General features: G+C 36.2%; 1 protein-coding gene across 1 annotated transcript in view; it reads right to left on the reverse strand.

Moving 5' to 3' along the window:
- Nucleotides 1-14,265, reverse strand: part of GALNTL6 (polypeptide N-acetylgalactosaminyltransferase like 6) — an 875,194-nt gene that overhangs the window by 71,632 nt on the left and 789,297 nt on the right. The window contains exon 8 of the mRNA XM_045830767.1: nt 1,976-2,083. Coding sequence (XP_045686723.1) covers nt 1,976-2,083 — 108 coding nt within the window. The remainder of the gene's footprint in view (nt 1-1,975; nt 2,084-14,265) is intronic.

The raw sequence follows: 14,265 nt of genomic DNA on the forward strand, positions 1-14,265 counted from the left end.
TATATCAAACCGTGTTTTCTTACCAAAGACACAGCTCTTTAATCACCTTATAATTTTGTGTTTGGATTCTTTTCTTGAAATAATATATTTCTACAGCTACTTAATGGAGTACATTGTTAACGTCTGATTAATATGTTAAGGGGGGAAGAATAATATGACTTTTTCCCTTCAAGGAGTATGCACTATGACTTCATCACTGTTAACTCAAACCGCTGCGAAAGAGATTATGGGCGTGGCTAAAGAAAAATAGACACTTTTGGTAAGAAATCTCAGAATGGGAGTAAGGAAAAACCCTACTTCCCCCAAAACACTCACTATAAATGTCAATTTTATTATACTTAATTAAAATGTTTAAGTTTTAATAAGTGTTTCTAGTTGTAGTTTTCCTGATTAGTAAATTCTGTCAACAAATATTTGTTGAGTGTCTACCAAGCCTTGCGCTATGTGCTGGGAGCACAGTACAATAGTCTCCTTTATTCGTGGGGGATGTCCAGAATCATGGATGGTACAAAACCCTATGTATATTATGTTTTTCCCTATATGTACATATACTTTATGGCTCTTCTTTGGCACACCCAAATTGCAGTTTGGTGCCATTGTTGAGTAAACTGATGGCTACTTGAACACAGGCACTGTGGTGCTGTAACATAGACCTGGTAACGAAGGCAGCTACCAAGCGAGTAACCCAGGGTGGGGTGTTGGGTGGGGTTGGGTGAGTGTGAGGGTAGGTTAGCATATACAGTGTAGATAAAATGGACTGCACAAGATTTCATCACTCTACTTATGGCGATGAGCAATTTAGAACTTATAAATTGTTTGTTTCTGGAATTTTCCATTTAATATTTTCCAACTATGGTTGATCATGAGTAACTGAAACATTGGAAAGTGAAACCATGGATAAGGGGGGGACTGCTGTAGGAAAAAACAGTGAAAAAGCTCTGCCTTTGTGTGGTTGATATTCTAATGAATCCTGATGAACTAGTATATGTATTTTAAAAGCTTGCTATGAGAGCTTATTGAGCTTTATAAAAAAGACTCAGGTATTTATATACTGCAGCCTAACTAGTAAAGGAATCAAAATGAGTAAATCTGGATTTGATTCCTAGGGCAGCATTGTGCAAACTGGGTGTGGAGAAATACCCCTTTAGTAGATTTGGCATCTGAGCAGTAGCAGGTGCTACTATGGTGAATAAAACTAATGCAGCTATGAAGAAAGTAACATGGACCACAGAAGTGGTCAGGATTGTTTTCAGAAGGCCTGTGACTGTGTCCTCCCAGACATGTATGAAAACCTTCTGAAAGGCTGGAGAGAAAAATCATCCTTGCCTTTGATCTAAGACAAAGGATTTTTCAAAACAATACCTGAAAAAGAAAGTTGGACCTGGCCAGTTTTGGAGGTTTGAGGCTGGGGTAAAACTTTAGGTGGAGCTGGTCCTAGTCACAAGTGAGAAGAAGGTAGAGTCAGGCATTCACCCTTCCCCATTTCCTATTACCCCTCTCTCCCCCTGACTTATGAAGTCTCCTGTTCTGCTCCAGTGGGAGGAGGCAAGTACTGGACCTTCATTCCAAAGGCCTGAGCTCAAACTCCTCCTCTGCTATTTATCCTTCACTAGAGTGGAACAAACTACTTCGCTAAGATTCAGTTTTCTCATCTACAACATAAAGATAAGAATACCAATCTCGGAAAGTAATCGTGAAGATTAAATAAACTGTATATGAAAGTGCTTTGAAACGATTAGCAACAAGAATTAGCATAATAGCTAATATATCCTTAAGGAATGGCAATAAAATGCTGAGAAACACAGAAACTCGATACGCTAAAGCTTAGGAATGGAATGACAAGTGGTGGAAGTTTTATTTCAGTGAGGTGTTTCTGTCAGACTGTGTCTTAAATTATATCACATGTGAAGCTCCTTCCTCTGCCTGCAAAAAGCCTTATCCAGCCCCAAGTTTGCCCAGATCCCCAGTTACTCACTCTTGCCAGGCTGGTCCCGGATGGAACTTTATAAGGGACGTACTTCCTGTAGATATGGCCAACTCTAGAACATGGAACATCGAACATTTCTCCTCCACACATCCAAACCTAAAGAGAGGAAGTTTAAATTGTGAAAAAAAACCCAAAAATTCATGCAAAAAAGGACTTATCAGTAAGATTCAAGAACATCTTAAAAACCTCAAGTCTCAAAATGAATATTTTCTATTTATTATAAATGGGTAAACAAGAAGGAAACCATATTAAAAAACCCACATTCATAAAAGTATAGAACCAAAATACTAACATAAAAATCTAATTGCCATAGACATTTTGGCATTATTTTTATTCTAGTAATTTTTTATCATAAGTATTACAATGAACTGAAATTTAATGCCTAGACATCTTATTTATTTAGATATTTGTTTTGACACTCTTGTGAAATCATTTGAAGAACTAACATTAGAATTTAAATGTCAATTAAAAATGTAAATGATAAAAAGTGGAATTTCTAAAATAGATTAATAAATTAAGGAACACAGATATATCCATAGTTGAAGTTACATCTAGATTCTGAAATTTTCAGTAAAGCTATCCTTAAAAATCATAGTTGTATTCTAATTTTCTCTACATTAATTTTTTATTAGGTAGAGAAAATAATTGATTAGTGATGTGGACACAGGAAATATTACTCCTGAGGTATGTGTTAAAATGCTGTACTTATATATAGTAACAAAAATTAATTGGTTATATGTTATCATAACTACCTACTTAGACACACACTTAATCATGGTTTTATATTTAACAGACGCCTTGCTATAAAAGGGCATATTATCAAAACAAAAATCCAAGCTTCACATAGGCTAGATTTTTAGCTATTTCATTTTAAGAAAAAGATTAAAAAGAGTTAGCTACTATAATGGTTAGTTTTATATGTCAGCCTCACTACAGTGTCTAGATATTTGGTCAAACATTATTCTGGATGTTTCTATAAGGGTGTTTTTTTTTTTTTTGAATGAGATTAACATTTAAATTGGTGGATTTTAAGTAAAGCAGATTACCCTACATAATGGGGATAGATCTCATCTAACTAGTTCAAGGACTTGATAGAACAAAGACTAACCCCTCCCAAAGCAAGAAGGAATTCTGTCAGCGGTCTGCCTGGACTGGAGCTGCAGCTTTTCTTTGGGTCTTCAACCTGCTGGTCTACCTTACAGGTTTTCGACTTACAAACCCTTCTCAATTCTGTGAGCTGATTCACTAAAATAAATCTCTTTGTACACAATTTGTTGGCTCTAATTCTCTGGAGAACCGTGACTAATACAGATGCATAGATTGTTTTAAAGTATAACACTGAAAGGAAGAAAGAGAAATGTTTATGTCTTAACTTATACCTGCTTCCAATTTCTTTTGCTAAGAGAAATGCCACCTCATGCAAGACCAGTAAACAAATAATAATTAGACTGAATGGAAGTCCAAGGGGAAGGCAATTCAATTATTGAAACAATACCCAGTTTCTCTAAAAGAGTTCAGGACTACTGATGGTATCAATTTTAACTTGATGGGGTATTTATTAATGTTTTGGATCAAAACATCAGAAGTATGCAAGTATGATATGAAGCCTACCACAATCTCCAATGAATCAAAGTTCATGTCTTCTATAGACTATGTACTCCTAATTCTTAAAGTTATTCCCATCAGAAGTTTTTCTTTATATACAAGTCAAATTCAAGAACTTATGTTCAAATTTTTTAATGCTAAATTCAGTGTTAAAAGAACTATAGAATCCCATAATTCATTACTTCATATTGTCATTATGGTCACTTAAAACATAAATCTGAGTATTCATGCCTCCATTTAAAATCCTTCAGTGATTTTTCTGTTGCTGTTAGGGTAAAGTTTCAATTCCTCCATGAAAGTTTCCAAGGCTGTCTGTTATCTGGCCTTTGATTATGTGTCTCTCAATTACCTTCTCCTGTCCCTAACCCTTTCCCCATCCTGGGCTATTTTTAATTCCCTAGGAAGCACCAAATTTCTCTCCCCAGGGCTGACTGCCATAAATTTTTCTCTCTAAAGAAATTCTCCCATCCCTATTTCCCCCTACCCTTCCTTCCTCTCTTTTTTCCTCTTTATTTTCCAGATTTCAGCTTCACCATTACAACTGAGGCCCTAGATTTGGTTAGAACTTCTACTTTATACTCTTTTGTTGTCATCACATACTTCTCTTTCACATAACTCATCGAGTCAACAAATAAACAGTGAGTGCTTACGAGATGCTTGGTGTTGTTCACCATGCTGGAGTCATGATGTGTGACCACTTCAAAGTTCTGAGCATGTGGAGCTTTCTTTGAAGTGGAGACTTAGGACAATTGCAATTAAACAATTTATTTGTGTGTTTGCATTATGATTTGTAAAGTGTTTGTCTTATCTCACTACGCTATAATTTCCATGACTATTTTACTCATTATTATATCTTCAGCTGCTAGAGACATTCAAAAAAATTTTGTTGAGTAGTTGATATGATCACCTCTTGTTTCAACTATACTTATATTACCACTTATGTAAGCATTATATGGCCTTCCCAATGTAATGGTGCTTTGTACAACCTCAGGGCTAACTTGCTTTTCACTGTAAGCACACCAAATCAGTTGTTTCTAATTGTAGAGAGTTATTTTGGTTTCCATACCACAGATATCACCATGCACATCTTCATTTTTTTTCAGTCTTACAATAACAGTGCCTATTTCAGTAGTGTCATCCTGACACCTTGGAGCAGCAATTTTCAGATGGTGTTCCACAAGAATTTCTAAAACATGCAATACCTGACTCTTTAGTCAGGGCGCTGACTTCTTTTCTTTTAGATCGTCAGATAAAAATATGACAACACCCAACACAAGAGTTGTCTGGTGTGACTGAATCAAAATATACCTATTTTTTGTCAATAGGCAAAAATATATTTTGTGTGTGCTGCAGAATACTACTAATTAGCTTATGTGTGCATGAGATGCAAAGGGTTGAAAATCGCTGCCCTAGAGAGGCATGCTTAGGTAACAGTGTGGGAACCTTGTTCCTTTGGAAAGCACATCTATTGTGGCATTTATCAAATCCTATATTTATTCTAAAAGATGTGGTTCATATTTTTAAAAGATTTCTTGCTAGTATAATGTGATGATATTCTAAAAAATGTCTATGGCATTGTCATACTTAAATATTCACTTCTTGGAGAAATGTCTTAGATTTATAAATAATGTGTCTTATTTTGACAACATAAATATTTTAAAGCAATGTTATCTTACCCATGATTGAGCACAAAGCATTTTTTTCCATAATGTAGTTCAAATTGACTAAATAATTGAATGCTTGCTTTATTTTTTAAATCACTTTCATTATCAGCCACACACTGGAATTTAGACATAGAGAATGTTAAATTGAATGGAATCATACAATTATACTGGTCACACAGAATATGAAATTACTTTTAGTAGGAAATTGATTATCAGGAGGATAATAAGGAGACATTATCAGGTATAAGATGAAGCATAATATACTATATGGATATGATCTAAATTCTCAAAAAATGTATTAATGCATTCATTTGCAAAATCTGCTGTCTCTCTAATTTTATTTCCTACTTTATACCCCTTTCTCTGCTCAAGCTATTATGTGATCTTCTCTGTTCCTCCAACATGCCAGTTATTCCCCCACCTCAGGGCATTTGTACTGACTGTTCCCTCTGTCTGGGATTCCCTTCCAGACACATGGCCAACTCCCTCATCTCCTTCAAGTCCTAAGTCCTAAGGACTCCTCCAACTCCTTTTGCCCTAAATACCCTCTCATCCTGCACTCAGTTCTCATCACCCTACTTTGAAAAACATCTTAAGACTAGGTAAACAACTACTTTACCATTTATCTAGAAATTAAAAAATATTAATTGTTAACCTAAAAAGCTTTGGATTGTAAATACTGAAAAGGGCCACATCTGTCATTACACTCTTTCCCAGCTAGATGTAATACATCTGCACCTTTTGGCCTGACTTCTACAAATCGGTAACAGTGAGAAGTTGAAGCCACACACATCATTGCTTTGCTTTACTCTCACGAACTTGGGTTTTCAGATTATTCTTTGAGATCAGGAGAAAAGAAAAGTTTATTTTGACCTTTCCTGACTTCCTTTTCTATTTGTTGATCAGCATATACTAAACACAGACGTTGGGCAATGTACCTACAGTCTTTAATGAAAATATGGTAGTTTTTAATCTCAGGGAAAAGCTCTGGCTTCTTGAGCTATTTGCATAGGATTTTTTTTCCAAAGTAAGAAAGTCTGTGTTGTGTAGTATGGAAGATACCGTGCCCAATCTAGTTTGCACTTAATGAGCTTCAAGAGGTCTGGATGGGGAATAGCAGGGCTCCAGAGGGGACATTGCTCAGATGATCACTACTTTTATGATGCAGTGTTTATATTGCAGCAACTCTAAGCAGTCTTAAAAACAATGATTCTAAAACAGTGATTAGTGGGGAGCCTGGAACAGAAGAACAGATGCATCACTTTTTGGTTCATTTGGAACATTAAGTCTTGGGAAGGGAAGGATGCATGTAAACATTTTAATAGTACTTCTTTAGGTAAAATACTATGGTTAAGGACATATTCCCTCATTTTCCTTCATTCATTATTCTACAGTTTAGAAGGTGCATTAGAGGAAAAGTGTTTGCTTTTTACCATTATTTCCATATGTCTCCCGATTTTGTATCTAATTGCTTAAATTTCTGGATTCACCATCTGCTAAAAATAAGTAAAAGTTTTTTAAAAAACTTTTGTTTATGAGAGACGGTGAAGGGATTAGCCAAAGAACACATATGCATAATTCATAGACACAGACAACGGTGGGAAGGGAGGGTGGGGAATGAGTGCAGGCAGGCAAAAGGGGGAAAAATGGGGAATAATATGGTCAACGACAAAATTTAAAAAATGAAAAGCTTTAAAAAACTAGCTTTCTGTAACGGAACCACACTTCTGTCCTTTAGGGAAATTTGCAAACGGGATTCTGCTTTGCTCCTGAGTTGGGCTGTCAATCATACCACCTTCCTAGTGGCAGGAGCGGGAACACGACTCAGGCCAGTCTAATGAAGTCTTCCCTTGTGGTCCATCAGATCGAAATGACCTTTCTGTTGGTAAAGCAGGAAATGAAAGCCTGAGGGTGGAAGGAAAGTCCGCCAGAGGGAAGAAAGCTGACACAGACAGAGGCAGGGGAAGATATGCAGAGAAAGGGTCCTGGTAGCCTCTGGGGCCTGTTTCCAGGCCTCCCCGAGGCTCACTCATTTCCCTTTTTCACGGTCGTGCACCTGAGCGCGCTGTCCAATTTCCCCTTTCCTCCGCGCTAGACAGTTGGGTTTCTACCTTCCAGCCAAAGAATCCACATTAAAAAAACCTTTTTTTTTTTAACAGTGAGGCTGTGAGTATTTAGGAGCACCAAGGGTGCATTTTGAAATAAGCACAGCAGTCAAAACTACTCAGCTGAATACCATTATGATGAAAACTTTAGGGAAGTGAAGGGTTTTCAAAGCTTCAGTTCATAGTCAATTATTATTTTTTTTTAGCAATATTCAGTACAAAGGAATTGCATCCAAAGAAAGAAATTGGAGCACTTTTAAAATTCATAATGGCATTTACATGTTATTTTTTATCTTGAGGAGAAGTTGATATACTTTCATGATGTGGAATAATGGAAAGAACACTTTGGACCAGGGTTTAAATTGGGGAAGTTACTGACTTTTATACATCTCACTTTCTTTCTTTCTTTTTCTTTTTTTTTGCATCTCACTTTCATCTTCTGAAAAGATGTAGACATGTGTCTCCTCCATAAGGTGGTTGTAAGCACTAAGTTACATAATGCACATAGCACTCTTACATGGCACATACTAGGTGCTCAAGAATGGTGGCCGTATGGACACCGTTAGTGCACAACTTTCAGTTCCTGTTATGTTGGGGACTATATAGAGTGGTTATTGTATAGCCACGTGTTGACCTCTATGGGAGGGGTCAGGTCTTATGACAACAGGCAAGTTTGTGCATGTATGTGGGTGCGGGGTGGAGGAGGGAAGGAGTGTATCCTCAACTGTCGCTCTCACAGTTTGGGGAGGAGGAGGGAGTTGTGGGCCTTGTCTATCATTGGTTGTTGACCTTGATGTAGAAGGTAAAAATCAAATCCTTGATGTGTGTATATACTCCCAGGCTTTCTATGGTACTGTCATTGAGGTATGCGTGAAGGGCTTAAGAATTGTATAGAAGGTTTTTTTGTAACTTTCTATACAATTTTGACTTGGGGGCAAGCTGACCTGCTTTATATAAATTTACACACCAGAAGCATTAGAGTAATTGTATTATATTTTATTTTTCTTGTCCGAAAAAGATAGCAACTAGAAAATATAAAACTTTGAAAACAACCTCAATATTGGAAAAAGGTTTCAATAGGAAGTCACATTGACCTTAATACAGATACTGAATGCTGTGTAAATTGTTATATCTTGCTCACTTTACAACTATCTATAAAAACTAACATAAAATTAAACAGGGAATTAGGAAAATGTCATCAGACATAAAGGAAGTAACTACTGGGAGGGATTCAGACTTGTCGCTAGGCTTATGTCTAATGGACATAAAATGTAACTTGGAAATGCTCTGTTACACCTGAGGTACTTTTTGTTGGGTAATTGAAATGAATCTCAGACTGGCTGGTGAGACATTTAGCAGCTGTTTCTGTTTATCTTTGAGTTTCTGAATGAGTTTAGAGTCATTTTAATATTTTCTTTGGAAGATCAATTCTGGGCATGTTGAATTAAAATGGTTATTTTTATGTCACCTAGGCTAAATATTGCAGGGGAAAAATGCCCATAGGAACAACTTCAGATATTTCCTTGTGTACCTGAAGGTACATGGTGTGCTGTAAAAAGGCTCCTGTCACATTTCAGATACAAATTCAACTACACTTGGAGGTACTTTGCATGCTCAAAAGTTAGAAGAGGTCTCTAATAAAACTGTCTCAGAAAAGCAATGGGAAGGTATATAAAATATTTTAGGACCATTGTTGGCATAAAAAGGATTTCTAATGAGTACATTTTATAAGGCTGAATTTATTTCTAACAAAACCATTTGTACAACCTATCATGATAGTTTATAGAGAGATGGAGAAAGGGAGAAAGAGTCTACTTGTAAAATGAGGTTGAACTGTCTTTTTGGGAGGCAAATAAAGTATTTTAGGAGTATGAATTAAACACCCTATGAAGTTTTTGTATTTTCAGACAACTATGGAGAAAGTGGAAAATGCTTATTAATTAAAGCTTGTTATTCTATTTATCTGTTTTGCCTTATGAACTAGAAGCACTTCGTCTGGCTCCCACTCACTCCAAATTTCATGTTACCACTATTGGGATTGCATTAAATTTATGAGGATACCCAGGGAGAATTATCTTCTTTATGAATTTTCATGTGTTCATGCTTTTTTGTGTGTGCCTCAGTAGCATGATCACTGCTCTTCATGAAGTCTAGGACATGTTTTATGTTTATTCCTAGTTTGTTTTTTCCCTGCTATTGTGAATGGTGTCTTCTTTTGGGGTTGTTATTTGTATATGTAAAGGCTATTACTTTCTATATATTTACCCCCATACCACCCCACACCCACACAAACATTTTACCCAGGCAACTCACTCAATTTCTTAGTGTTTATAGTAGTTTTTCAGCAGGTTCCCTGTGTTGTACAGGTAGGTATATGGTGATATTATTTGAAATTAATGGAAACTTTTCCTCCTCCTTTCCAGTTTTTATATCTTGTATTGTCTTTTGTCTAACTGAATTACCTACTACCTTCAGTTAGACAAAATGCCTTTATATTACCTATGAAGGTGACTGTAACCTTTCAAATGTGTTATTAAGGTGAACTACATTAATATGTTATGTTACATAGTTCAATACTGAAACACATCCATGACAGCTGCACTTATTTTGGTGTATTAGTCTTTGAAAATCTTTTATTATTTTTTAACTGTATAGTCTTCTAATATATTTTTAATCTTGGTATACAAGTAAAATATGTCTGCATTTTTGAAATCTTGTTGTGCTATCTTGGCCAAAATTTGCTATTAATATTATGATAATTTTATAACCAGTTTGAAAGATTTTTTTTCTTTTCTGACATTAGAGGTGCAAAGGAGATGGGATACTGTCCTCTGTGTTGCTTTTAGTCTGACCTTCGCTTCAGTGATGGTATCTGTTTCTTCTTCATTATATATTTTTCACCTACTTGCCTTTTTTGATGTTTTGCCTAATCTCATAAAGTTCAGCACTTCATATTATTTTATAGACTCAATGACTTCATTAATATTTTCAAAAAATTTCTAACCATGTGTAGCAACATTGTTTTGGTGAGTTTTCTTCATTTTTTCTGGTCCTTTCTTCTTTTTTCTCATAGTATTTTTCTGTGCTACTTCCTTTAAAAAGTTATTATTATTCATCTTTGAATAGGGTGAATTATTCTTACCCATTATTCACCCAATGATGCAAAATTTGTGTTTAATTGAATCAGTTTAGCCTTTTATTTGTCTGCATCCAATAAGGATTGGCTGTTGCACGGCTGTTTTTGATACAGAGTATCTTTCCTCTAATCTGCCTCACTAATAGGCTGCTTCCTGCGCATACGACTGGTCTGGGTAATGCCTCTTTTGGAACTGTCTCCAACCTCTCATTTGCTGCTTCTCTTGTGTACTAAACTCAATCCAGGGAAGCCCTGGCCATCAGCAATTGTGCATGTTGCTATTATTTCAAACAAGTGATTGTGGTTTTTCCCCTTAGGTGGTGCCAATTACTTGGAAAATGGAGATGTGCTGACTTCAAGTGAAAGTTGTTGCTGGGATTGATCCATATTCCCATCCCCTGTTGTAACATCATTGAATTTACCTTCCCTGCCTTGATAAACTTCTTTATATACTGTGGATGGGGGATAAGATCTATGGTAATTTGTCAAAGAAACAGGGTTTGGATTTTTTTGTTGTTCTTTCTTATTCTCCTTTTTTTTTTGAGTGATCTCTATCTAAGAGAAGATACTTGTCCATTTTTGAAACTGTAAATATATTATAATTGTTTAGCACTCAATTGTTGAACTATAACTGCACTTAAATCTTTTTTTGATGGCCACGTACCTTGTAGAAAAATGTTGACTTTAACTAATTTGTGGGCTTACTATTTTTGGTTTTCCAAGTACCAATACATAAAATCCAAGTTTGTTCTTGAGAAGCTCCACAGTGATGATAAGCTCTAGGATATTTGGTTTACTGAGCAATGACAATCTTAGATCGATGGATCTTTTCTTGTTTGATTAAGAACTGAACATTCTGTACTCAATGATTAGTCCCTGTTGTGTATATTCAATTCTCATTGAATAATCAGTGCATTTTGAAGATGGTTAAATTTAAATTTTACAATAAATCATAACAAGAGATGTCAGCCTTCATATTTAATAAAAATCAGATAGGAAGAAACTACATTTCCTTTTTAAAGTAGTTTCATGAAAGTGACAGTAGTCACTTTTTCACCAAGGGGAAAAAAACTCTATTTTTCCAGCTAAGGGAAATTAGGCTAATGGTTTTGAGAGCAAACCTGAATTCTAATTGTTGCTTTGATATTAAGTAAGTAAAAGCCTTTTACTTATAAAATCGAAATTATATTTTTACCTTGCATTAGTATTGAATGAGATAAGAAATTAAATTCAATGGTCTTTAAGTGCTAACTCATTACTTGTCCTTGTTAGGGGACCAGATATTACTATTACCATCAGAGGAAGAATAGAATGCCCAGAACTTTGGGACACAGCTTCATGTAAAGATTTTATAAGTCATAAAGGAATAGAAATTATAATTCATAAATGGATAGAAAATAAACAATCTGTGTATTAAAACCTCAGATTTACTTGAGTCCCTTTAAGCTATATAGGCTTAATTGTGCATGGCAGGATTATAAATTGAAACATTCGTTTTGTTATGTTCAACATGTTTTCCATCTTCTATTTTTGCCCCGGAAACATTTTCTTTTCCAGCCACACCAAAGTAGAAGCAAATATTCAAAGAAACCAAGAGGCTTATTTTAGGACTGATTTTTAATTTTTTACACTTTAGAGACTACATGAGATTGGGCCCGGGGAGGGAGAGGGAAAAGATGTGACAACTGAACAGTGAAGAAGGGAGATGGTCTGTAGGGCCAGGGTGCAGAGGAGAAGAGACACTACAGCTGACCCTCCCCAGACTCATCACACTAGGCACTGGCCACTCAAAACCCATGGGTACCTACCTGTAAGCCTGCTGACAAAGGTCAGGCAACTGGGACCCCTGGGTAGAGAAGAAGACCAGGAGGGACATACCTAGACCTGATCCTGGATGAGGGGGGAATTTGCCTCCTTGGCAACATAACAGTGAATTGCCTCTGAGCTTTTCCTGTCTCTCCTTAGACAGAAGGTTTTTGACAGCAAGGACTGATTTCTGTTCAATCAGTTTAATGTATTAGCCATTACTCTTCATTCCTTCTGTAAACGTATTGAATTGCATTCATAGTATGGTGAACCCATGCTGAATACAGGCTATGTCAAATACAGTTGGAATTTTTTGTCCACAATAGTTAACTTATATGACTACTTCAAAGGCAGTGAGTTCATTTCTTTCCAAATGTGATTATGCTAGTTTTTAAAAAATGGTAATTATGTAATTTAATTAAATACCACTTAAACTGATGAAATACAGTTATGAAAAGAGAAGGAATTTTTGGTCATGTCAAAACTAATTCAAGTAGTTAGAAAGGTTTGAGTTGTTAAAAAATTGCTGTCAAATTAGATGTGGGCAAAGTAACAATAAAAGGTTAGGTAAAAATCGTTAAAAATTCAGAGGGATTTTATTACTGCATTAAGATAGGCTTTTATTCCGATTTAAAAGAACCCAAACCGGAACTCACAGAGAACGCAGGATGGGTGTGGTTTATGCTCCCCGACTTCAGTGCAGCTGGTGGACCCAATCACAGAGGGGCTCTCCTGCACTAGAAAATTGGTGACTAAAAGTACATTTTTCTGTTTTACTTTAGAGGAAATTCTTAATGTAGATTTTTGCTTGAATTGCTCTTTATGTTTAATGGGTGAAATATTCATCTCAGTTTTACTTGATCCAATGGCTTCTACTGGGCTTCCTTTGCATTTTTGTGCAGAATCTAGCTTGCATGGTTCATGGAGTCATGGAAAGGTTGCTGATTAATATTTGTAGAGAGGATAAACAAATTTCTCAGCAACAGAACAAAGTCTGACTGGTTAGTTAAAATCACTGCAATAAACAGCCACAAAAGTGGAAGTATAAATTGCTATGTTCTGGGAGGTAAAGGGAGACACCATTTAAATTGGTTTGCAGTATAGATTGAGACAGGTAGGTGAGGCAGGTAATTGATGAAAAGTTTCATGGTGTTTGATTCAGTCTGTTCATTTGATTTGTGTGGTGATTAGGAGCAATTGTGAACTTGTAGGAGGAGAGAGTAAAGCAACTCAGGAAATGAATGAAATGTGGAGGTAGATTAAAAGAGGAGAAAGAATAGAGAAAGGGAAGGTAACAAAGAGGCTATTGTATATACCCCAAGTTCTTACTGTGTGTATGGAAATAAAATATATTCCAAACAATAATGAGGACAAGTAATGGTGGCAAATTAGTTCTTAAGCTGCTACTGGAGAGTAAGCTCCTTCACAGTGAGAATTTTCTTACGTTTATCTTTGAATCTCAAGAGCTTAGCCCAGAATTGGCGCAATGTAGTCAATACATAAATGTCTGCTGAATGACTTAATGACCGAAGGTCTGAAAGATTGTGAGACATAGATGTCTGAACATTAAGCTCAAATGTGTGGGAAGGACAACAGCACAAACAAAGGTGGCTGTGCTGTGTTGTAATTCACTAAGTGTGGTGTTTGAAACAGGCAGTGTGGGGCTGACAGGTTTGGTAGACTCACTCTAGGACATCTGGTCCCACATTAATCTCATCTGGAGCTGTGAACAATTCTCTACAGCTAAGGTTGGTGATCAGGAACTCTTCCTAGACTATAAAATGGCCCAAGAAATATTGGATCATTGTGGACCCATACTGATAAGCTCCTGGGGTTGAAGAAGGGCAGCCCAAACCAGATTTAAGGCTATTCTACCCAGATCTAAACTTTATGTTCCACGCCAGAGCATTCTGTGGAATAGAGTCAGTCAGTCCATGGGCTTCATTCTAAATTTTGTGGTGC

The sequence above is a fragment of the Phyllostomus hastatus genome, unplaced genomic scaffold, assembly GCF_019186645.2.
Source record: "Phyllostomus hastatus isolate PE091 unplaced genomic scaffold, TTU_PhHast_1.1 phas_contig_159, whole genome shotgun sequence".
Classification (NCBI taxonomy): domain Eukaryota; kingdom Metazoa; phylum Chordata; class Mammalia; order Chiroptera; family Phyllostomidae; genus Phyllostomus; species Phyllostomus hastatus.